This window comes from Mesoplodon bidens (genome assembly GCF_964165515.1).
Source record: "Mesoplodon bidens genome assembly, chromosome: 3".
Taxonomy (NCBI): Eukaryota; Metazoa; Chordata; class Mammalia; order Artiodactyla; family Ziphiidae; genus Mesoplodon; species Mesoplodon bidens.
This window is the reverse complement of record NC_138178.1, coordinates 140,883,995-140,910,826: the sequence shown is the minus strand read 5'-3', so window position 1 is coordinate 140,910,826 and position 26,832 is coordinate 140,883,995. Positions and strand designations below refer to the sequence as shown.

General features: G+C 36.5%; 1 protein-coding gene across 11 annotated transcripts in view; it reads right to left on the bottom strand.

Annotated features, from left to right (window-relative positions):
• The window catches only part of SYNE2 (spectrin repeat containing nuclear envelope protein 2), a 351,205-nt gene that overhangs the window by 214,596 nt on the left and 109,777 nt on the right, over window positions 1-26,832 (bottom strand). For all 11 annotated transcript variants that reach the window (XM_081228103.1, XM_081228110.1, XM_081228112.1 and 8 more), the window contains exons 12-23: window positions 18,726-18,890; window positions 18,011-18,123; window positions 16,991-17,153; window positions 15,411-15,489; window positions 14,952-15,139; window positions 13,092-13,256; window positions 12,083-12,232; window positions 10,400-10,573; window positions 7,892-8,050; window positions 7,415-7,588; window positions 4,476-4,610; window positions 2,368-2,526 (exon numbers count right to left, since the gene is read on the bottom strand). In XM_081228103.1, the coding sequence (XP_081084229.1) occupies window positions 2,368-2,526; window positions 4,476-4,610; window positions 7,415-7,588; window positions 7,892-8,050; window positions 10,400-10,573; window positions 12,083-12,232; window positions 13,092-13,256; window positions 14,952-15,139; window positions 15,411-15,489; window positions 16,991-17,153; window positions 18,011-18,123; window positions 18,726-18,890 (1,824 nt within the window). The remainder of the gene's footprint in view (window positions 1-2,367; window positions 2,527-4,475; window positions 4,611-7,414; window positions 7,589-7,891; window positions 8,051-10,399; window positions 10,574-12,082; window positions 12,233-13,091; window positions 13,257-14,951; window positions 15,140-15,410; window positions 15,490-16,990; window positions 17,154-18,010; window positions 18,124-18,725; window positions 18,891-26,832) is intronic.

Below are 26,832 nucleotides of genomic sequence, written 5' to 3'. Positions count from 1 at the left end.
AACTAACATACCATTGTAAAGCAATTATACTCCAATAAAGATGTTTTTAAAAAAAAGGAAAAAAACCAAAACAAAAAACAAAAAAAACCCAACACTTTCTTTTATAAGCCCGTCCACTGTGTACCTGGTGTAGGAATGGGCACTGGAAACGAAGACGAGCAGTCAGCCCTAAAGGGATTCGCCGCAGCCCAGTGATGTAGTGAAGGAAACCAGAACACGTCAACCCAGCGTATGCCTCTTTGATGTGAAAATTATTTTTTTAAATTGAAGTATGGTTGATTTACAGTGTTGTGTTAGTTTCTGCTGTATAGCCAAGTGATTCAGTTAAACATATATATACATTCTTTTTCATATTCTTTTCCATTATGGTTTAGGACATGAAAATAATTTTGAAATGAAGGCAATTAAGAAGCAGTAAACACAGAGGGAATTCCCTGGCAGTCCAGTGGTTAGGACTTGGCACTTTCGCTGCTGGGGCCCAGGTTCAATCCCTGGCCCGGGAACTAAGATCCCGCAAGCCACGCAGCATGGCCAAAAAAAAGAAAAACGAAACAGAAAAGGTTTCCCCTTTTCTCCCTAAGGGCAAGAAGTAAAGTTTCTTTTACTGGAGACAGAGTTCTATCAGCCCAGAGATGGGACCAAAAGAATCTGCAAACAAACCCTGTACCCTAACCCTTATCTTCCTAGTTTCTTCTTCACCTTTTTACTATCCCTAGCCCAAACTCCTTTGTCTTGTCAATTCTTCACAAATGTATTGTTTCTTTGTCTAAAAGGTATAAAAGATTCCTGCTCTGGTCACTTCTTTGGGTCATCATGCTCTTGTGGAGGCTCCCATGTGCATATAAAAATTCAATAAAATGTGTATGCTTTTCTCCTGTTAATCTGTCTTTGTCAGTTCAATTTCCAGACCCAGCCAGGCATCTTAAAGGGTAGAGGAAAATTTGTTCCTCCCCAGCAGTAGTCACATAAGTAATGAGCATACCACATGACAAGTGCTATGACAGGGCCACTACCTGCCTTAAGGAGTCAGAGAAAGCCTCCTTCACATGGAGGAGCCATCTGAGCTAGAGGTGGAAAGAACACGTACGAGTCCTTCCAAGTAAAAGGGGAGAGAGGTCATGCCTAGCAGAAGGAGCCAAGAGAAGAAAAGCTCCAGAAGTTCTGAAAGGACATGGCTGGAGGGGTGATGAAGGCGTGTCCTGGGGCCACACGTGAGGGGCCTTGTGTGGCCTTCTGAGGAGTATGGAGATGTCCCAGGAGTGATGGTGAACCAGTGACATAAGATTTGTTCAAAGGGATTGTTCAAAGGGTTCAAAGGGATCACTCTGGTGATGGGGCTGGAAGACAGTGCAACCAGCATCAGATGGAGAAAATGACCCCAGGTTAAGGGAAGTGGCAACACTGGTGGAAAGGAAGGAAAAGAAGCAGCTCTTCTGAAGATGGGAGCTGGCAACCGACTACACTAAGGCTGAGTGAGAAGGAAAGGGGAAGGGGGGAGGGAGTTCTGAGATGGCAATGCCTTTCATAACCAGGATACATAAGAGGAAGAAAAGTTCAAGAGGAGATATTATTGGTTGGTTTTGGACATGCTGAAGTGGAGGTCTCTGGGGAACAATGGTGATATCTACTTCTTGGTTAGAAACAAGGAGAGGTCAGGAGAAAGGACTAGGCTGAAGATAATGATAGGTACTATCATTGTAGAGAGGGCAGTTAAAACGCCCAAGTGCATACAAGTACCTGGAGCAAGCACGAAATTAGCCAAAAACTGAGACCCCAAAACTAAGACATCAGGGTAACACAATAAAAAAGGAAAATTAGTGAAAGGCACTAAAATGAAGGCCTCCCCCCAAAATAATAAAATAAGAAAAAGCAAGAGAGATTTGCATCGAGAGACCCACAGCAGTAGAAAGTTTAAAAGAAATGAAAAGAGGGGTCAGGACTGTCAAATATGCAGAAGAAATCAAACAGGATGAGGACCAAAAAGAGACCATTAGACTTGCCCCGGCTGGTTTATATCCTGATTTGGTATCTTTCACAAAAGCCGTGTTTCTGAGGACACCGTGTCCTTACAAAAGTAACTACGGGAACTTCAATAGCGGGTGACACATCTTGTAACCAGAGTCTCAGGACAGGGGCCACTGAGATATATAAAGAAGAAATATTAATTCAATTGTGAATTTTTCTCACTTCCCAAAAACAAGAAGCACGGGCTCTAGTTAGAGCTTGGACTGCAGAAGGGATGATCCCCAGGGGACAAAAGGGCTGAAGTAATTTTTAGAGCAGATTTAACCCTAGCCAAGGGCATACTAAACCATTTAAGATAAGCCCCACAATGATAACAAAATGTGAGTGGGAACAGGTTTTTACCTCATGTTCCTTGATGAGACCCTTGGTCCTTCCTCTGCGAATTAGTTTCTTTTCTTTATTTATTTGTTTTTCGAGTTTTGCAATATTTTCACTAAGTTTTTCTTTCTCAATGTCTATTGCTAGTTGTTGAATATACAAAGACATTTCATGATGAAGCGACTGCCAAGAAAAGAAAAAAAAAAAAAAAAACCAAAGGCACACATTAACCATAATAGGATATACTGAAAAGATTTCCATTAGAAACACAAAAATATTTGTTGTAACAAAGGATAGAAATAGAGCTTATGTGAAATTCTGATTCATCCATGTACCTTTGGGGAGGATGTTTTAAAATATACCAGAGGGCTTCCCTGGTGGCGCAGTGGTTGAGAGTCCGCCTGCCGATGCAGGGGACACGGGTTCGTGCCCCTATCCCGGAAGATCCCACATGCCGCGCAGCGGCTGGGCCCGCGAGCCATGGCCGCGGAGCCTGTGTGTCCGGAGCCTGTGCTCCGCAACGGGAGAGGCCACAGCAGTGAGAGGCCCGCGTACAGCAAAAAAAAAATAAAATAAAATAAAAAAAAAATAAAAAAAAAATAAAATAAAATAAAATATACCAGAAACATATTTTTTTCTTTCTAATAACTAAAAATGTGTTTTAGCTGTGAAAGACACTGTTAGAATTAAAAGACAAGCTGCAGACTGGGAGAAAATATTACAAAACACGTATCTGAGCCTATGGAGAAATATCAAGTAACTACAATGTGTATCCTGAATGGGATTCCAGAACAGATGTGAAAGGACATTAGGGGAAAACTGTGGAAATATGAATAAAGTATAAACTTCAGTTAATAATCTATCCATATTAGTCCTTTAATTGTGACAAAGGTACCATATTAATGTAAGATGTTAATAACAGGGGAAACTGTTCATGGGTATATTGGAACTCTCTGTATTACCTTTGTAATAATTTTGTAAATCTAAAATTGTTCTAAAAGTTTATTTTAAAATGTGTATTAGGGCTTCCCTGGTGGTGCAGTGGTTGGGAATCCGCCTGCCAATGTAGGGGACAAGGGCTCAAGCCCTGGTCCGGGAGGATCCCACGTGCCGCGGAGCAACTAAGCCTGTGGCCACAACTACTGAGCTCATGTGCCGCAACTACTGAAGCCCACGCGCCTGGAGCCCGTGCTCCGCAACAAGAGAAGCCACGACAATGAGAAGCCCGTGCACCACAATGAAGACCCAACATGGCCAAAAATAAAAAAAACAAACAAATAAATAAATTTTTTTTAAAAATGTGTTTTAAGAAGGCCTTTAACAGTAGATATTCAATTATATTACCTTATTCTCTCTCTCTCTCCATATATTCATAGACACACATGCACACACTTAATACTAAGTACCATTAACTAAACACAATCTCTGTGGTAGGTGCTTTATATAAATCCTTGCAACAATCCTGCCAAGTAGGTGGAATTATTCCCATCTTATCATTGAAGCTCCCAGTAGTTAAGCAACTTGCCCACGGTCATAGCTGCTGGATCCAGGTCTGTCAGCCACCAAAGCCTATGCCTATTTTCTATGAAACTCTATATGTTTACATGTGTCAATAAGTTGTCTTAGTCAGGATCCAACCAGGAAACCAGAAAATATTAAATATTTAACTCAGAGGGAATTAAATGCAGGGAATCGATTATAAGAGATGAAAGCCAAAGAGGGGACGGTAAGGTAATCCAGAGATTAGCATTGGCAGAAAGCTGCTACCACCCTAGGCTGGAGGCTTCAGCGGAGCCCAGGCAGAACGGTCACCCATCAGAAGCTGGATCCATGGAACCTGCAGCCAGGGGGAGACACAGCTGCCAGAGGCACTGTGCAAGAGAGAAAGGGAAAGAAAGCCATTGGACTCTCCCTTTTCCACCTGCGATTTACCCTTTAATCTCCAAACACTGCTGTCATTGGATGAACACAGACAGAAGCCAGCTGATGCCGGGCCTGAGAACCACAGCCTACAGTGATCAGCCCTCCGTGATACGGGGCAGACAAGGGACCACCAAAGATGACTCTGATGACAAACAAGTCCAGGGTCAGATCTATAAGCATAAGCTCCAGACACATATGCATGTTCTTACCTCCCACTTGGAACAGATACCTCTACTCTTTTCTTCCAAAGACAGCTTTACATCCTCAGTTACATTATTTTTCAGTTCTTCAACAGCTTTCAAATACTTGGCCAGACTTTTAGTATTACAAATTATTAGTGCTTCCTAAAAATAAAACCACAAACAAGAACATGAAAGCCTTATTCTACTGCCACGTCCTCAAAGGTAATTTAACAGGTAGAATTTTAGAGTCTTTAACATGTAGAACCAGGAAAGGACTCCATGAAGACTATTTGAAGATTTAGAGGAGACTTCTCTTGGTAGATTGTGGTTGATCTCCCTTTTGTATTCCTTGAATTCTTTTGAAAAGAATTGCAAAATATTCATTATTCAAATGTAGTTACATATTTGAGGCCAGGATAAAGACTTCCTTAAGATATTCAGCATGGTTTTTGGCACCTCTTTGATAAATATTTAAAAGGCTTACTGAAAGGCTTATTATGAGCCACTGGCAAAGTATCCTCTAAAATTCTTAAGCATTGAGCAGACGGCCATAATTCATAAATAATACAATATTAAGAGTATACCAGCTTGTATTAGAGATCAGTGTTGCAATAAGACACAATTTATAGTAGGGTTAAGATAGCAAATATTTAATATTGTGCATAAGCATTTTATACTGCAAGGAGGCAACATCCCCTTATCATGGACTTCAAAGTTTTGCCCAGGGCCATCCCAGGGAAGGAGCAGCAGGAGATGGGGATGGGATCTGCTTTCCCAGGAATGTGTTTGTCCCTTACTCCACGCTTACCTACTCTTATAGAATATTACCTGGCAATACTCTATAAGGACAGAAACCTGGCTTAGGTAACTATCAAATGACAGAACAAAAATAGTCTGGGGTCTGTGAAAGGGCAGAAAAATCTATAAGAGACAAGAAGATGAAAGTAATTCTGGGGGAGAAGGCAATTAAGCAGGGTGGGAAGTCATTCATATACTTATTACGTATTTATTATGGGTCTCCTGCAGAAAAGGTACAACCTGAGCCCCCAGGAACCTCCTCCAAGGCCTCTGTGAGGATTGCTAGATTTACGGCCAGGGAAGACATGCTGGCCCTGTGTGCAGGAAGGGGGCTCCTACCACCCATGTGTCCCAGGAGTCCCAGAGGGTCTCAGGGCAATACCTGGCAGGGCAGGGATTCTGCTTCTGCTGTGAAAATGGATCTACTTCGCTAAATGCCAGAGACAAAAGGGTGGAAATCCCTGGCCTCAGATTCCAAAAGGAAGATGGTCAGGGAGAGGAAAATGGTGCAAAAACTGACACGAACTCCTCTCTCTGGTAGAGGAGGGGCCTGCGGCCTCTGCTTTTTCTTTTTCTTCCCTCTTTCCGCAGCTGACCATATCTGTCCTTTTGAAATTCAGCCTAGTGATTACTTAAAAGAACAACTGACTCTTAAGTTTAGTTCAGCACTCTCAGCATATGGGAGTAAAAGAGAGGAAAAAAGACAGTGGGAATTGGTCAAAGCTGGTGGCTGGCAAGGTGCAAGCAGCATAAGATGGCTGTGGGAAAAGCAAAGCTGAAATACCTGATATTAGGGTCCAATATGGTTAACAGTCCAGAAAGCCAGAAGAGGGTTGAGCCCAGACAAGAGAAGGAGAATGGAGAGGCTCCTGTAGGAGCTCCTTTTTCTGAAAAAACTGTGCACAGTAGCACTGGCAGTATTGATTTACTTCACCTTTTTTTTTTTAAATTGAAGTATAGTTAATTTACAATGCTGTGTTAGTTTCAAGTGTACAGCAAAGTAATATACATACATATATATTCTTTTTCAGATTCTTTTCCATTATAGGTTATTACAAGATATTGAGTAGAATTCCCTGTGCTGTACAATAGGACCTTGTTGATTATCTATTCTTATATATACTTAATGTGTATATGTTAATCCCAAATTCCTATTTATCTCCCCACCCATACCCCACCACTATCCCCTTTGGTAACCATAGTTTGTTTTCTATGTCTGTTAGTCTATTACTGTTCTGGATTTACTTCATCTTTATCTCCCTCAAAATGCTTAGCTCATTTTAAATGTTCAATAAACTTGTTAAATGCTGAATAAATGAATGAAGGAAAGACCACATATTTCTCTACCTGTCCAACCTCCAAGGGTAGAGACCTTGTTTTACTCTTATTTCATATCCCCAAGTACCTCCAGTGTTAGTTAATAGTGAGTCTGCTTTGGACACATCTTTTTCTTTTTAAGTATAATTGATTTACAATATTATATTAATTTCAGGTGTACAACATGATGATTTGATGCTTTTATGGATTACGCTCCATTTAAAGTTATAAAATAATAGCTATATTTTCTGTGCTGTACAATATATCCTTGGAGCTTATTTATTTTATACACAGTAGTTTGTACCTCTTGATTTCGATACATTTTAAGCTGCCTATCAGACCATGAAAAGTCAATCTAAAGCTGTCTCCATACAAAACACTATTGGATCTTTAACTGCTGATAAGCATATGTTCATAAGTAGCTTTTACCAAAGCATTTTAATAATAAAGGCTTTATTTTACATTTGAGGAATTTTAACCACTCAAAGTTTCTTCACATACCTTATTTTCATTTATCGGCAGCTGGATAGGACTAGAATTACTATGTCCATTTTATTTGATTAAAAAAGCCAGAGAAATTAGATTCTTGCTCAGTGTCATAGAAGTCAGCCGTGCTTTTTACACTATACCACTGAGTTCATTCATACAGTAAAATGTGAATTTAAAAAAATCTTCGTTTGAATTTTTATTTTTAAGAGTTTCTGGGGAACAATGTATAAAACTTGGAAATTTTTAAAAGTTATAATAACTTTGTTATAATTACAGTGATGGAAACATCTTGATTTCAAATGAGGTAGATTTATATCTACTAATGATAAATGTCCTACATTTGATGGTTGAAAGAGCCGCACCTTGTATTTTGAAACTAGTCCTCTCTGGCTCTCTCTTTGGCCAAGTAATTGTTCAGCCCTTGTAATATATGATTCAAGTTCCTTCTGTGAGTCTTCCACCTTCAGCCTGACATCCAGGTCTGGGGAAACATCAGTTGAATTCTTCAACACTGTTACTAATTTTACCATATTGATCTGTGATGACAAAAAAATTCTCAACTTAACACTTAGCCCAACTTCTTAGAAAACTCATAAGTTAATAAATATTTTCTTTGAGTAGCAACTCATATTTTCCCACTAGACATAAGAACATCCTATTTATTATATTGATATTTTCCAACATGCTCTAAATAATAAAAGAAATAAAATATAAGGCAAAATTAATATTTTACAAAACATTTCCAAACTACAAGGCAATCCCTCCCTCTTCCCTGCCCTCTCACTGACCACTCAGTTTTAAAGACTAAATTCACTAAATAGGGAATATTAAAGAGAGACCTGGACTTTCTCTTTAGCTTCTTGAATCTTTGCCTGAAGCCCAGCTGTGATCACATGCTGAAGAGACTCCTGGCTTGAAACATTTTGCACATCCATTTGTAAAGTGTCTTCAGTTCTAGACACAAGCTCTTCATACATAGAGCCTTTGGCAATAAGATGCTATTAAAACAAATTAAAGTGAGATCACAATAAATATTCTGATTATGTTAAACATTAACCCTAACAATCTCATCAGGAAATCATAAAAAGTTAACTATTAATACAAAATGATGCAAATTTATAGTCTAAAAAATGTTATTTTAAACATTCATTTTGAAATTTTATATTAATATAATCAGATTCTGAGCAACAGTCTTTTATAGATTTTTTTAATATACTAAGCACTTCAATAAAATAAAGACTAGAAGAAATACAATGCCAATAGAGAGAAAATAAGTTGAGAGAATAGTAATAAACCTTAAAAAGAAATTGTTGTAAGCCTAATCAGTCAGAAGGGAGTTCAATAAATGTTATTGGAGGAAGTGGCTATTGGAAAACATCTTTTTAGAACCATGCTTTATACAACATACTAAAAATAAATTACAGATGAATTAGAAAATTATATATAAAATATGAAGCTAGAAAAGAAGAAATTATCCATGAAAATGGATCTGCTCCCTGCGTGCGGAGGGCCTTTTTAGGCATAAGAGACAGAAATGACTAAATAAATACAAAAATTTCCTACGTGAAATAAAATAAACAACTTAAAAGTCAACAACTTGGTAAAAATATTTGCCACACAAATGAAAATGGGTCCTGATTCAGAGAGCTTATAAATTCAGTAAGAAAAATACTAAGATCAAAAGATAATTCAGAAAATACAAAAACAGATATAATTCACAGCAACAAATGGCTAATGAATACATGAAAGACAGTTCAATCTTACATGTAATCAAATAAGTACAAATGAAAATAATGAGTTACCACTTTTCAGTTATCAAATTAACAAAAAAAATTTTTAATTACAACTCAGAGGTGGCATGGGTATGATAAAATAGAAATTATATTGTGTGATATCAACTATGTAAATGTTGACCTTATTTATCTTAGAGCAGTGGAACTATGGTGATTTTTATTCTCCTCTTTATACTTTTATACATTATTTAAATGTTCTAAAGTTAGCACGTTCATTTGTAACTTCAAATTTTTCTATTTTGAATCATAAAAGTAACAAAAGCTCCTGTAAAAAACTCAAAGAATGGAGAGGTATACAGCACATAAAGAAAAAGTTCCTCTTCTTCCCCATCCCTCCCTTAACTGTCATTTAATCAATCATTCACACATTCATTTAAAAAATATTTACTTTATATCTACTAGGTACCAGGAAATGTACTAAGAGCTGGGCATAATGCAGGATCAAGATACACAGTTAGTTATTTGTATATGCTTATAGATATTTTTCTATAGATATAAATGCATAAAGTTTAAAAAAGCAACTGTTTTTAAAAATACTAAAAGGATTATATCACCCATACTGTTCAGCAACTTGCGTTTCTTACTCTACAATATATCTTGATCCAAAAAAGATCTACTTAATTTCTTCTTAATGGAAGTATATTCCAGCTTGTTTGTGTTTTCACTGTTTATAACAGGGATCATTGTTATAGCTTTGAAATATTTTTTAAATATTGAATTTCTCATTTCTTACTCATTTATTTCACTAAAATAAATCCCAGATACAGCAAATAAATAAATACAAAAATAAAATTAGAAAAGCACTGGCAGATGGCACAGGTAAGTTTATATAATATTTTCAAAGCGATAAAAAGTATTACTCTTATAAACAATGAAAACACAAAATTCTACATATACACCTTTCAGAAACGTAGATTTAAAAGAATTACACAAATGTTCCTTTATCCCAAGAACTTTCCATCTGGTTGTAACTTATGACATGCTCTATAAATTTTATAGTTGAGCTGGAACTCAGTAAAACCTCAACTGTAACTTCTTTCCAGGGAGAACTGAGCGATATTAAAATACACTGTTGCCTCATTGCTTTTCAATGAGTCCACTGCCTGAGAATAAAGACAGAACAGAGTTTTAACAACATTCATCCCCTCCCTGCATCAGGTAAGGAAGGGAAAGCTTAATACGGGGTTGATCTTTCAAAGCATACGTTGTACAATCTCTTACATTCGCACTGCACTGAGCTATAGGAGACTGAACTCACTTACTCATCTCATTGCCCTCTGATACAAGAGAATATTTTAATCTCCATCCTGTAGCTGGGAAAATTAGTTCAAGAATTTAAAATCCTAAGCTATTATTAGTCTTCAAATCTATCCTCTCTCTTCAAGCAAAATCACAGCAAATGATCCAGGGTTGAGATTCCACGCCATTTTTTAAAAACCCCAACAAAGAAAATTCTAACAGTAGTCTTATTACTGTTTCCTTTAAAACTTTTTATCTTAATACATAAGCCTACAACCATAAAAGCTGTCTTTTAAATACTTTTTCCACTCATACCTGCAAAGATTCTTCCACTGAGGTATCTACATCACCTTGCTGTTTCAGAAGATCCAAAACAGATGTGGTTTCCACCTCCCAGATTTCCATGTGTCCAATCAGTTTTTCAACCTCTTCAGCCACTTTCAGTGTCCCTGTAAATTCTTCATTTTCTTTTTCATGTTCTTCCCCAGCCTACAATATTCAAAATTATCACTATGAAAATGGTACCATTTACATTATAATTTTCAATTTAAAAAAGTTATATCCCTATAGCAAATTAATTGAACAATGAAAATCTCAAAAACAATGGCTGTTTTTTAAACACAATGTTTTAATATTATCTTTATAAAGTTTAGTTAAAATGCATACTAAACTATCATGCCAAAACAAATAAAAAAAAAAACAAATGCTAAGTCAACATATTTTAATGATTTAAGATCTACTTTTTGGACAATGATAACAGTACTTAATGATAGCATATATAGCTTTATTATTTTTTTATTAATTTTTATCGGAGTATAGTTGCTTTACAATGTTGTGTTAGTTTCTGCTGTACAGCAAAATGAATCAGTTATACATATGCCTATATCCCCTCTTTTTTGGATTTCCTTCCCATTTAGGTCACCACAGTGCATTAAGTGTAGAGTTCCTTGTGCTATACAGTATGTTCTCATTAGTTATCTAAGCATATATCACTTTAAAAATTAAAAGATTTGTTCACAAAAATTTTCTTAAGGATGATATCATCCCTATCAGTTACTATTATCTCCATTTTACAGATAAGATTAGAGCTTAGACAATTAGGGTATTGACTCTATAAACACATTTCTAAAACTTGTATACAATTTAATTAAATACAGCTATTAGCAATAGTAGTTGTGAAACATCATAATCAAATTTCAACAAAATTAAGGCTTTTCCCATTAATAATCTCTCAATATGCTACAGGTTGATATGCTACAGCTTTACATGACAGACACATTCTTAAAGTTGTTTTTAATCAGATCATATTTTAAATGTTTGAGAAAAATATTCTATATTCTTCTATTCTAAAAGCATATTGCACAAATTCAGATTTTTCAAGATCTTCTATGATTATGTCTTTTCACGGTAGGAAAACATGGGCACTCCATCATGGCAACTGGCCAAAGCCAGTTAAAAATTACTTTCTTAGAACTATATAAGTTACTATTCTGAAGGAGGCACACTTCCAAAATCATAGGTGTTACACCTTACATGTGTATGATTTTTTTGTTGTCGTTTCTTTTCCATATTCTTATCTATAATCTAAAGTCATCCTCTGAATTACCCAACAAAGCAAGAAATAAAGATTTTATTTCCCTCCATTTTACAGAAAGGAAGCAAGACACAGGCCAGGGGCTAGCCTAAAGCTGGACAATTTCTGAATACTAGTCAGAAGCAATCTGAAAAAAATATCAACTCCATATCCACAGCTCAGAAGTCATGACTGCTTCTGCATGTCTGCAAACTCCCCAGTGAGTGAGACACCCAGGGCTTTAACACTGAAGACCACTGCGTGAGGGAACCACTTAGGTATTTTATTGGAAAATGACCATACTTTAAATGTTATCTAATGATCCCATTTACCACAGTTTCAACAATATGGTTTTTTCAAAAGAAAAACAGCAAAGTTAAATTATTTCTATTTACAAATGAAATACATAAAGTATGACTATTTACCATAATATTCTGACTGTGATTTTCAGGAAGTTCTATTGACATATCTGTTGAAAAATCAGCAGTTAGGTTCTCTTCTTTAGATAGTTGAATATTTCCAGAATTGTCAAGAAAGGGCTCATCTTGCTTTTTTATAAGGGGCAGGTTCATCTCCTATAAAAAATTAATGTCATGAAATATAATGTTTATATTTTTATGCTAAGATATATGATTAAAAACAATAAATGCACATAATATATTCAATATATTTTTCGGATTTATCAGTTAGTAACAACACTATAAAATTTCCCATACAACACCTCGGTCTCAAATTGTTACGAATAAGAAATAGAATAATTTAATAATTCAAGTTCAAAAAATTATTTATTAAAGGTATGCTTCTATGAAGCACTATACTAAATATAAAGATAAATAAAGCTTAGTGTATGTTCTCAAGGACCTTGAAATCTAGTAGGCAAAAATGCTTAATGTTATTCTTTAATGGTAAATGAATTTCAACTAGAAATCCATATGCTGTATATCCACACAAAAACCTGTACATGAATGGTTATATCAGCATTATTCATAATAGTCAAAAAAGTGGAAAGAAGCCAAATGTTCATCAACTGATCAATGAATAAATAAAATGTGGCATATCCATACAATGGATTATTATTTGCCAATAAAAAGGAATGAAGTACTGATAGGTTACAAAATGAATGAACTTTGAAAACATTACATTAAGTGAAAAAAGCCAGAAACAAAAGACTACGTATTATATGACTCCATTTATGTGAAATATCCAGAATAGGGAAATCTTTAGAACTGGGGACATTGGGAGAAAATGAAGAGTGATTGGTAATGGGTACAAGTTTCTTTATGAGGTGATGAAAATGTTCTAAAATTGATCATGGTGATGGTTGCACAACTCTAAATATTTCAACTGAAAACCACTGAGTTATGCAGATTAAATGAGTGAATTGTATGTATGGAAATTATACCTCAATGAAGCTGTTACCAAAAAAAAACTTACAAGCTGAGTTTTTGTAATAAACTTTCTCCATCTTTTATTCAGCCTCCTCAGTTCTTTAGAAATAGATGATCCAACTTCATCATTGCTGACTTGAATTAAGAAATGTCCCACTTCATTTAAAGTAGTATGTTCTAGATTCCACTGGGACAGTGTCTCAAAGGGAACCTACAAAACATATAAGCAATGTAATATTTTAATGACATACTATTTGTCTTTTCATTATTTATAATAGATCTTCACCAAGGTTGACTGTAAAGCAAAAGTGAGTGTGAGGGGGCTTCCCTGGTGGCACAGTGGTTAAGAACCTGCCTTCCAGATGGGTCCCTGCCAGGGGACATGGGTTCGAGTCCTGGTCCGGGAAGATCCCACATGCTGAGAAGCAACTAAGCCCGTGCGCCACAACTACTGAGCCTGCGCATCACAACTACTGAAGCCTGCATGCCTAGAGCCCGTGCTCTGCAATGAGAAGCCACCGCAGTGAGAAGCCGGTACACCACAACGAAGAGTAGCCCCTGCTTGCCGCAACTAGAGAAAGCCCACGTGCAGCAACGAAGACCCTATGCAGCTAAAAATAAAATAAAATAAATAAGTTTAAAAAAAAAAGTGAGAGTGAGGTTTTTGCAGAGACTTTGACTCTCCCTGTTGGTTGAGCGCTTCATCCCTGATCACTAACTGGCAGGCGCTGGCTACCTGTTATCACTCTTGGTCCCGGACTTTCAGGAAGCATCTGATCTTCTATCTTTCTAAGTGGCTGATGAGCTTATAGCAAAGGTTCTCAAACTTTTTCCGTTCATGGCCCCCTTAATGTCTCAGTAATTTTTTCATGGGTTCCCTAGGCTAGAAGAATTATCTAACATTTCTCATTGTTAAGTAGTCAGGTCCAAACAACTTAGTAGTAATTTGTGTGGTGTCCAGCAGACAGATGTTGCTTTGTCTCCTTCAAATTTTAAATTACTTTGAGAGTTCTTTTTGGCAACTCAGGTCACCTCAGCACAGAGTTTGGAAATTCTAAGGCTTAAAGTGCTATTTCCTCAGAGACATGTGAATTTCAATAAAAGAACTTTAAAGACAGAAGAGCTATTGAAAGCCAAAGATGTGAAATTCTGGTATCAACAGAGGTGACAGGAAGAAATAATGATTCACTCAAATATTCTTCTTGTACTCATATACTTATCAGAAACTTTACTTTCATATGAATGGTCTGTTTTCTGTTAAGTAACTTTAGCTTCTATTTGGGAAATGTTTAATCTGAGAGGCTGTCTACATTTATTTACAACAGAGGAAAACAAATGAAAGAAAGAAAAACTACCTCAGAGAATAATCATAAAACAGGTTATTACATAAATAGCAAATAAAAACAATAGTGAATTACTCCAAAATTTCTTCTATACTTCTCCACGTAAGTAAGCTATTTTGTTTTTCCTCCTCCAGAAAGTCAGAAAGGTTTTAGAACTGAAAGGTATGCACCCAAATGGAAAAACAAAAACTTTCTAAAACATTCATTTATTTTAAATGTATCTATAAGCTATCTACTACTCCACATCTTTTATTTCCCTTCCAAGGAACTTAGCAATATATCTTCCAAAAGCCATACTGTGTATGTAAATTATACCCCAATAAAGCTGTGTGTGTGTGTGTGTGTGTGTGCGTGCGCACGTATGTGTAAAACCTACAACCAAGAGAAAAATTCCTTTTAGCAATTATATGAGAAAGAAACTAAACCCTTTCCAAAACTTTGGAGGATTTTTCCGACAGTCATGCTTACTTGTTCCTGGCCTCTCATTTCTTGATTGAAAACGAGAGTCTCCAAACAAAATGAAAAAAAGTAAAATTGAGCAGGTGCCATTAGACTGAAAATACCTCTTTCAACTGTTCCTTCTTTGTTTCCTCAAAACAAGCCTTTAGTAAACGAAGCTTTTCCACATAAATTGTCCAACATGCCAGAACTTTTTGTAGAGTGGACTTCACATTACATATATTTTTTCTACACATGCAAAAATGATATTCCACCATTGTATATTGTTTACTAATATTTGGATATTCTCCAGCTATAAGGTTAACAAAACAAGAAAGTAATTTTAGAAAACAGTTTTTCATTAACAGAATAATACTGCTAAGAAAAATACTTGCATACTAATTGACAGTGGTGAAATAAATATGTACACTAACAATATTAAAAGTGGATGCAAGAATTTTCTAAAGAAAACACATATGTAAAACCAATTTCTAAAACATTAAGGTACATAAAGAAAGCAAAACAAATGAAATGCTATTTTTAAGTGATGGTCATTCCATCAAAAAGTAATTGTATAGCTTTACCCAAATTCTTATGAATTTCTTCACATTTTTGAAAAGAGGTTTCAAGTTGAGCTAAGAACTCTTTTTCTTCAATAAATTTCTGGGGAAAAAAATGAAAATAAAACATATTGACAGTTTTTATTTTTAAAAGTGTGTCAAGAAATCCAGATAGAGACATATACACATTGATGAAGCACTTAGGCACCAAAATTTCTTTACAGTTTTAATACTACATATTTGGGTAGGAAAAGAAGAAGAGTAAGTAGTTCATGAAGAGAGATAGTTAAGGTCTAAGAGACATAAGCAATATATAGGTATGAGACCTGACAGTTTATCTTAATGCAGTGACATAGTTCTAAAATGGTTTTCCTCTCATGAGAAAAGGCAAGTATTTATTTCAATTTCAACAACTCCTACCGCACATATTTATTAATATTGCAAAATTTATATCAGTTTCTCTTATCTCATATGCCTTTATTAATATTGAATAATTTTTATTAGGTATGTTGAGTATGTTATAAATAGATACAATCCATCACACAAAAACTCTTGAGAAATACTATTAACCAAGTTATTATGTGCCTTAAGCTAGTAAAATCTATGGAAAAATAGACAATTAATTAAAAACTCATTGTACACTTATGTGCCAATGGTATGATTATTTAAATGGAAAAATGAAAAATCAAGGTAGGAAAAAGAAATTAAAATATTCAAAATCTAGTCTAATATAGAATGATGATTCCTGTTTAGGAATGTACAGTATTTAAATAATAAATTGTAAATAAATCTTTCTTCATCATGTTTTTCCAATTTTTACACTGAAGTTTACAATCTTGGGTTTTTCTTTTCGGCCCTCATTCCAAAAACAGAGAAACAGGGAATTCCTTGGTGGTCCAGTGGTTAGGACTCAGTGCTTTCACTGCTGTGGCTCCAGGTTCAATCCCTGGTCGAGGAACTAAGATCCTGTAAGCCACGCAGTGCGGCCAAAAAAAAAAAAAAAAAGAAAGAAAGACAGAGTAACAGAAAGAAGGATAATAAGGCCTAACTGTAGAAATGACATGGCCAGTCTGCTTTAGTGTTAATTTAACAAATAAACACACACATTTAAATCATTTGCAACATTTTTTCCCTATAAATTGCAAGAGCTAAACCCCCTCCCCCAGAAAGACTCAAGACACACTGTTTTTCCCACTCTTAAAACTTGAAAGGCTAAAATTAAAATGTTCAAGGAAAAATTTAATTTTGACTAAAACCATAAATCTGAGTGGGGAAAAATATTAAACAAGATGTCCAGTAAGTGAAAGTAGGAATTTTTTTAAAGGAAATAACATTGAACATTGAAACTTTCTCTATTAAGTAACTTAGTCCAGTTAACTCAATCTCCTCTGTTGTGCTAAATAATGTTTTCTCTTTCTTACTCTTTCCAGTGTCTGTTATTTGACTACCGGTAATTCTTTTCTCTAGGCAATGTTTAAGCTAATGAAAGCTACCAAGAAAACTCATCTCAAAACCTGAAAAGGTAAGGGAAATTGTGCTAAGGAAAAATGCAAACCCAGCACCATGGAGAACAGTTGTCTGAGACATGAAATAAAGCAGCTTACATGCCAGTCTTCCAGCAATAATTCCACAGATTCTTTGCTCCCGTATTTGATGTTCCAAACAACCAATTTTGATTTCACTTCATCTAGCAAACCAAGAACTGAGCACTTATAGTAATGAAATTCTAGAAGTGCAATGAATTTTTCCCCCGAAATGTTGTTGATTCTGGAAGATAGTGCAGGTTTTAGAATTTAATTTTAATATTGTTGGCCAAATGTGAGAAATCTGTTTGGCATTTTTAAAAATATTGGGGCTTTAACTTTTTCTTTTAAACACATGGAACTCAAATGAATCCTCATATTTTTTTTAAACAAAGTAAAACAAACATTGTGACTAGATATAAAACAGCTATTTCTAAGATAAAAATATCTAACAGAACATTTTCTGAAGAAACTATTCCCCTATTGAGAAATTCTATAATAAAATGTTAATCTCTAAAATATTTTACTAAATTTGAAAACTTCCATATAACTTAATGCAACTGTAATTTCAACATTTACACATTAACAGCTTTCATTATTAAGGCTAATACCCTCTTAATATCATTCTAATAAGCTGCTTATGAATAATGAGAAAAGAGAAGATGATGTGGACAACCACAAATTAAATAATCTTCATATCTGTAGTTTTTCTGAGTTTATAAAGTGCTTTCATACACCTCCTCGCATTTCACCTAGTATCCTTGTGAGACATGAACAGAGTGATTACCATTACTCTGTATTTACAAATGAGGAAACATACAGAAAGACATAGTTACTTGGCCACAGCCAAGATAAAGAGCTCAGTTTCTGACTATACGTCCAGAACTTTTTCCACCACCATATCCTACCAGGCAATAAAAGAGGAAGTATGTTAGCATGATATAATGTTACTATTACATAAAACATGAAGGAACTGTTATCAAGACTTAAAGACCTATTGTCAGAAATTATCGAAAAATTTGTATTTTCTGGTCCCTATAGCACCATGTTAGTGCTCAAACACAAAGGTGTCAGCAGCTGTGAAAGGGTAGTGATACAAACCGTCTTTTCATTTCCTCCAATTTGTTAGGTGGTACCAATGGCAAATGTTTTTCATCTCTATTTTCAAATGTCAGGAGAGTATTCAAATGACAGTCAAATTTATCCATCAGACTCTGAAAAGAAATGTAGCATGATATAACCAGATTTATTGCCAAACACTGTAACTGAAGGCTTGTTAATCTCATTTGCTCTGTGCATGCATTGCATCTTTTTTCAAAACAAAAATCAAAAAGCCCTTTCATTTTTAACTAAAATGTTGTAAATAAATATTTTCATCATAAATGTTTTAAATTGGACCATTTTACAGAGAGACAGACTGCAGTTTCTTTGGTAACAGCTTTATCAAAATCTTTTGTTTTCAGATGTATTTTCCATTCCTTTGTGGGCTCAAAGGCTATAAATCTCACCTATCAAATTCTTTCATATCATTTTAGTGAGAACCCAATCTTCTATGTTTTAAAACAATCTCCCCTCTCCTTTTCTGCCAGACTTTACAGAGTCCAGACTTTACTGGACTCTTCTTATTGTTTCCACTAGAAGAATGCTCATCAAGAAACTGAAGGTATGTTTTGGGACCCAAAAATCTCCAGGGGAATCACCTAAACCATCCTCAAATACCCACTATACTTCCTTCCCTCCTTTCTAGGAACATCTTCCTCAAGAACAGTTCCTAACAAAGCACAGATTTTTCCATGTTTCTTTTTTCTTTTCCAACCTGGAATAAAGTCATTTTCTCTTGCATTAGAGCCATGGCTTCATAGTAATCCTGGGAGGCTGGCAAATCTTCATCTATAAGCTCCTCCACCCCCTGGAGCCAAGTTTCTATTTGATAGAGGGGTGAGGGCAAGTCATGATTCAACTCTGTTTTCCACACATTAATCTGAAAAAAAAAAGGAAAGATGTTCTTCAGTAGACACTTCTACAGTTTATTTCTTCACATACGGCATGCTTAAATCTTCAAAGAATTCTTTTAAAACCACTCTTTAAAAATAGTATTTTAATTCTCTGATCTGTTTGTTAGACAAGGAAATCGTGATCGATAGGTAAATTTCTTAGTTCTAAGTATCAGTTGGCTAGTTGCTGATCGAGAACATAATTTGTTCAAAAGTAGAAGAGAGCACAAGAATAAAAACAAATGTTTTGATAAATCCATAATCAGTCATGAGAGGGAAATTAGAAATAGTTAAAGCACCCCTCGAAGCAGGGGTAGACTACTGCACTAAATGACCATCACTTGAAATGTTGTATGCCCTTGTGTTCTCTGACATTACAACTATACATCACAAGCAGATTTATAGATTACTTTCCTCAGGAGCCCTAATCATATATTTACATTAGATATCTCTACCATATCTCCTGAATATCTGTGCTTCATCAAAGCCCCCACCCCTCAATCCAGCCAACCTCCTCCTTCCTCAGCCTTCCCACTACTCCCTAAATATATGAGTCACATAAATACCAGCTACTTATTGTCCCAAACCCTGATTACTCTCCCAGGTCTTAGCCCTTGCTGCCCCTTCTACCTGGATTTCCCCCCTGCTAAACACCATCAAAACTCACTCTCAGAGTCCCATACAGGAGAAACACACCAAGACACATAGTAATCAAAATGGAAAATATTAAAGACAAAGAAAAATTTTGGAAGCAGCAAGGGAAAAACAACAAATAACATACAAGGGAACTCCCATAAGGTTAACAGCTGATTTCTCAGCAGGAACTCTAAAAGCCAGAAGGGAGTGGCATCATATACTTAAAGTGATGAAAGGGAAGAAACTACAACCAAGATTACTCTACCCAGCAAGGATCTCATTCAGATTTGAGGGAGAAATCAAAAGCTTCACAGACAAGCAAAAGCGAAGAGAATTCAGCACCACCAAACCAGCTCTACAGCAAATGCTAAAGGAACTTCTCTAAATGGGAGAAATGAGACAAGAAAAGGACCTACAAAAATCAAGCCAAAACAATTTAAAAAATGGTAATAGGAACATACATATCGATAATTACCTTAAACGTGAATGGATTAAATGCTCCCACCAAAAGACACAGGCTTGCTGAATGAATACCAAAAAAAGACCCATATATATGCTGTCTACAAGAGACCCATTTCAGACCTAGGGACAGATACAGACTGAAAGTGAGGGGATGGAAAAAGATATTCCATGCAAATGGAAATCAAAAGAAAGCTGGAGTAGCAATACTCATATCAGATAAAATAGACTTTAAAATAAAGAATGTCACAAGAGACAAGGAAGGACACTACATAATGATCAAGGGATCAATCCAAGAAGAAGATATAACAATTATAAATATATATGCACCCAACATAGGAGCACCTCAATACATAAGGCAACTGCCAACAGCTATAAAAGAGGAAATCGACAGTAACACAATAATAGTGGGGGACGTTAACACCTCACTTACACCAATGGACAGATCACCCAAAATGAAAATAAATAAGGAAACAGAAGGTTTAAATGACACAATAGGCCAGAGAGATATAATTGATATTTATAGGACATTCCATCCAGAAACAGCAGATTACACTTTCTTCTCAAGTGCTCACGGAACATTCTCCAGGATAGATCACATCTTGGGTCACAAATCAAGCCTCAGTAAATTTAAGAAAATTGAAATCATATCAAGCACATTTTCTGACCACAATGTTATGAGATTAGAAATTAATTACACGGAAAAAAACATAAAAAACACAAACACATGGAGGCTAAACAATACGTTACTAAATAACGAAGAGATCACTGAAGAAATGAAAGAGGAAATCAAAAAATACATAGAGACAAATGACAACAAAAACAGGACAATCCAGGGCTTCCCTGGTGGCGCAGTGGTTGAGAGTCCACCTGCCGATGCAGGGGACACAGGTTCGTGTCCAGGTCCAGGAAGATGCCACATACCACGGAGCGGCTGGGCCCGTGAGCCATGGCCGCTAAGCCTGCGTGCCTGGAGCCTGTGCTCCGCAATGGGAGAGGCCACAAAAGTGAGAGGCCCGTGTACTGCAAAGAAACAAAACAAAACAAAACAAAAAAAACAAAACAGGACGATCCAAAACCTATGGGATGCAGCAAAAGCAGTTCTAAGAGGGAAGTTTATAGCTATACAAGCCTACTTCAAGAAACAAGAAAATCTCAAATACACAATCTAACCTTACACCTAAAGGAATTACAGAAGGAAGAACAAACAAAACCCAAAGTTAGCAGAAGGAAAGAAATCATAAAGATCAGAGCAGAAATAAATGAAATAGAAACAAAGAAAACAATAGCAAAGATCAATAAAACTAAAAGCTGGTTCTTTGAGAAGATAAACAAAATTGATAAACCATTAGCCAGACTTATCAAGAAAAAAAGGGAGAAGACTCAAATCAACAGAATTAGAAATGAAAAAGGAGAAGTATCAACTGACACTGCAGAAATACAAAGGATCATGAGATTACTACAAGCAACTATATGCCAATAAAATGGACAACCTGGAAGAAATGGACAAATTCTTAGAAATGCACAAACTTCCAAGACTGAACCAGGAAGAGATAGAAAATATGAACAGACCAATCACAAGCACTGAAATTGAAACTGTGATTAAAAATCTTCCAACAAACAAAAGTCCAGGACCAGATGGCTTCACAGGTGAATTCTATCAAACATTTAGAGAAGAGCTAACACCCATCCTTCTCAAACTCTTCCAGAAGAGGAAGGAACACTCCCAAACTCATTCTATGAGGCCACCATCACCCTGATACCAAAACCAGACAAAGATACTACAAAAAAAGAAAATTACAGACCAATATCACTGATGACTATAGATGCAAAAATCCTCAACAAAAAACTAGCAAACAGAATCCAACAACACGTAAAAAGGATCATAAACCATTAACCAGTGGGATTTATCCCAGGGATGCAAGGATTCTTCAATGTATGCAAATTATGCAAATCAATCAATGTGATAAACCATATTAACAAATTGAAGAATAAAAACCATATGATCATCTCAATAAATGCAGAGAAAGGTTTTTTTTTTTTTTTTTTTTGTGGTATGCGGGCCTCTCACTGTTGTGGCCTCTCCCGTTGTGGAGCACAGGCTCCGGACATGCAGGCTCAGTGGCCATGGCTCACGGGCCCAGCCGCTCCGTGGCATGTGGGATCTTCCTGGACCGGGGCACGAACCCACGTCCCCTGCATTGGCAGGTGGACTCTCAACTACTGCGTGACCAGGGAAGCCCCAGAAAAAGCTTTTGACAAAATTCAACACCCATTTATGATAAAAACTCTCCAGAAAGTGGGCATAGAGGGAACCTACCGCAACATAATAAAGGCCATATTCGACAAACCCATAGCAAACATCATTTTCAATGGTGAAAAACTGAAAGCATTTCCTCTAAGATCAGGAACAAGACAAGGATGTCCACTCTCACCACTATTATTCAACATAGTATTGGAAGTCATAGCCACGGCAATCAGAGAAGAAAAAGAAATAAAAGGAATCCAAATTGGAAAAGAAGTAAAACGCAGTGTTTGCAGATGACATGATACTATACATACAGAATCCTAAAGATGCCACCAGAAAACTACTAGAGCTAATCAATGAATTTGGTAAAGTAGCAGGATACAAAATTAGTGCACAGAAATCTCTTGCATTCCTATATACTAATGATGAAAAATCTGAAAGAGAAATTAAGGAAACACGCCCATTTACCATCGCAACAAAAAGAATAAAATACCTAGCAATAAACCTACCTAGGGAGACAAAAGACCTGTATGTAGAAAACTATAAGGCACTGATGAAAGAAATTAAAGATGATACCAAAAGATAGACAGATATACCATGTTCTTGGAAGAATCAATATTGTGAAAATGATTATACTACCCAAAGCAATCTACAGATTCAATGCAATCCCTATCAAATTACCAATGGCATTTTTTACAGAACTAGAACAAAAAATCTTAAAATTTGTATGGAGACACAAAAGACCCCAAATAACCAAAGCAGTCTTAAGGGAAAAAAGCAGAGGTGGAGGAATCAGACTCCCTAACTTCAGACTATACTGCAAAGCTACAGTAATCAAGACAATATGGTACTGGCACAAAAACAGAAATATAGATCAATGGAACAAGATAGAAAGCCCAGAGATAAACCCACGCACCTACGGTCAACTAATAATCTATGACACAGGAGGCAAGGATATACAATGGAGAAAAGACAGTCTCTTCAATAAGTGGTACTGGGAAAACTGGACAGCTACATGTAAAAGAATGAAATTAGAACACTCCTTGACACCACACACAAAAATAAACTCAAAATGGATTAGAGACCTAAATGTAAGACTGGACACTATAAAACTCTTAGAGGAAAACATAGGAGGAACACTCTTTGACATAAATTACAGCAAGATCTTCTTTGATCTACCTCCTAGAGTAATGGAAATAAAAACAAAAGTAAACAAATGGCGGGCTTCCCTGGTGGTGCAGTGGTTGAGAGTCCGCCTGCCAATTTAGGGCACACGGGTTCGTGCCCCAGTCCGGGAAGATCCCACATGCCGCAGAGTGGCTGGGCCCATGAGCCATGGCCGCTGAGCCTGCGCATCCAGAGCCTGTGCTCCGCAACGGGAGAGGCCACAACAGTGAGAGGCCCATGTACTGCAAAAAAAATAAAATAAAATAAACAAATGGGACCTAATGAAACTTAAAAGCTTTTGCACAGCAAAAGAAACCATAAACAAGATGAAAAGACAACTCTCAGAATGGGAGAAGATATCTGCAAACGAATCAACGGACAAAGGATTAATCTCCAAAATATATAAACAGCTCATGCAGCTCAATATTAAAAATACAAACAACCCAATCCAAAAATTCGCAGAAGACCTAAACAGACATTTCTCCAAAGAAGACATACAGATGGCCAAGAAGCACATGCAAAGCTGCTCAACATCACTAATTATTAGAGAAATGTAAATCAAAACTACAGTGAGGTATCACCTCACACCAGTTAGAATGGGCATTATCAGAAAATCTACAAAACAACAAATGCTGGAGAGGGTGTGGAGAAAAGGGTACCCTCTTGCACTGTTGGTGGGAATGTAAATTGATACAGCCACTATGGAGAACAGTATGGACGTTCCTTACAAAACTAAAAATAGAATTACCAGATGACCCAGCAATCCCATTACTGGGCATATACCATAATTTAAAAAGACACATGCACCCCAATGTTCATTGCAGCACTATTTACAATAGCCAGGTCATGGAAGCAACCTAAATGCCCATCGACAGATGAATCGATAAAGAAGATGTGGTACATATATACAATGGAATATTACTCAGCTGTAAAAAGGAACAAAATTGGGTCATTTGTAGAGACGTGGATGGACCTAGAGACTGTCACACAGAGTGAAGTAAGTCAGAAGGAGAAAAACAAATATCATATACTAACACGTATATGTGGAACCTAGAAAAATGGTACAGATGAACCGGTGTGCAGGGCAGAAATTGAGACACAGATGTAGAGACCAAACGTATGGACACCAAGGGGGGAACACAGCAGGGGGAGGGGGGCGGTGGTGTGATGAATTGGGAGATTGGGATTGACATGTATACACTGATGTGTATACAATGGATGACTAAGAAGAACCTGCTGTATAAAAAAATAAATTCAAAAATTCAAAAAAAAAAAAACCTCACTCATTCATTCACTCATTGAGCAAACATTTATGAATTGTGCTAAGAGTTGGGTATAAAGACACAGAAGGCTTCTGGAGTAGAGGAAGGACATGTGGTGGGGGCAGTGGTCACACACCACAGAGGGCTGTGCAGCGGTTAGATGCCAGTTAGGTGTACATGAGGGGCAACATGGAGGCACCTTATTTAAATATATGCGTTCAAAACTGAAAGTAAGGAGCAGAATAAAATACAATATCAATTCACACAACCTAAAAATACACGGACACAGAAATACAATACTGCATTTTGCAAGAACACATAAAACAAAAAGATACACACTAAGCACATCACAATGGCAGCCTAAGGAGAAAGAGGGATGGAAGGAGGGTATGGGGATAAAAGGAAGTAAACATAGAATTTAATAAAGGAATAAAAATAGGGGTAGGGCCTTGCCCAGATCCATGTGTCATGAAGGCAAGAGTAAGTTTACCACAACCCTCCACATCTAAGGGTCAACCAGATAAATAACAGCCACAGCTCCTGCCTGAACCACCTAGCAGGGGAAGCAGACAAGGACACGGTTACAGTAAAGTGTGGTCAGCAATATAAAAGAGCCAGTGGGGAGGACCCCACCCTGATGATGAAAGTACGAGTTTTAAGTCTGTATTCTCTCTTACCATTCTAGTTCTACTAGAGGAGTTGTCACTATTCTTAGAGTTAAATCACTTTTAGAGGAAAGAATAGGCAAAATTAGGTTATTTTTTAAGTGTGGGGTTCTTTGATTCATTATTAATTCACTGAAAAACATTTATTGGGTGCCCACTATATGCAGAGCAAAGTATCAAAAAAAAAAAAAAAACCCATTAAACCAACAACCCAAGTACAAAGATGCTAAATGAGGACAAAGCTAGCCTCCTTCAAGGCAGTCAAACGGGACTATTCATAAACCAGAAACGTTAAGTGTTACAGTTTTTGCATTTTGTTTTGCTTTTTTTAGCATTATTGAGGCATAACTGACAAATAAAATTGTAAGATATTTAAAGTGTACATCATGGTGATTTGATATACATTTACTTCATAAAAGGAGTCTCACCATCTAGTTAATGAACACATCCATCATTTCACATATTTATCTTTTTGGGGGGGCAAGTACATTTAAGTTTTTACTCTCTAGAAAATTTCAGTGATATAATATGGTGTTATCACTATAGTCATCATGTTTTACATGATATCCTCAGACCTTATTCATCTTAGAGCTGAAAGTTTGCTCCCATTAACCAACTTCCTATTTTCCACACCCTCAGTCCCGAACAACTGCTTTTCTACTCTGTTTCTACGAGTTTAACTTTTTTAAGATTCCACAAATAAGTGACACCATGTAGTATTTTGTTTTGCTTTAATTGCCTTGCAAGTTTATTTTCTCAAAAGGCGTAAGACAAAAGACAGCTCTACAATCCTAAATCATTAACTACATACCATTAAGCCTCCAGTCGGAAAAGAATGAAAAAATGTTTTCACTATTATGAATTTTAATATGAACAAGTTAGCATGTGCTTTTATTATATATATCTGAATTATCTGTGAGTTTCCCAAAAAATAAACAAACAAACAAAAAACCCAGAAAACTGGCAAACGACTGAGCAAAAGAGAAGCTAAGAACGATACCTCTAACTCAGTTATTATTCTTCTCACAACTGAAAGAAAGCTGTATATGTTTTGCATGAAACCAAATGTGGGCTTTCTGACTGCGGGCTGTACTCCCTGCAGCAGTAGGAAGAGGAAAGATAGAAGGCGGTGTTTATCTTTCATTCCTCTCTTTCCACTCTTTTTTTTTTTGTGGTACGCGGTCCTCTCACTGCTGTGGCCTCTCCCGTTGCGGAGCGCAGGCTCCGGACGCGCAGGCTCAGCGGCCATGGCTCACGGGCCCAGCCGCTCCGCGGCATGCGGGATCCTCCCGGACCAGGGCACGAACCCGTGTCCCCTGCATCGGCAGGCGGACTCTCAACCACTGCGCCACCAGGGAAGCCCTCTTCCCACTCTTAATGTAGAAAACTAGTTCTACACTTTCTTTCTCAGTGTTGGAAATTACCTTTGAATTTGGATGAAAATTTATATAAGATCTTGTCAGGTCAAAATAACGTAATGTGGCTATTTCCT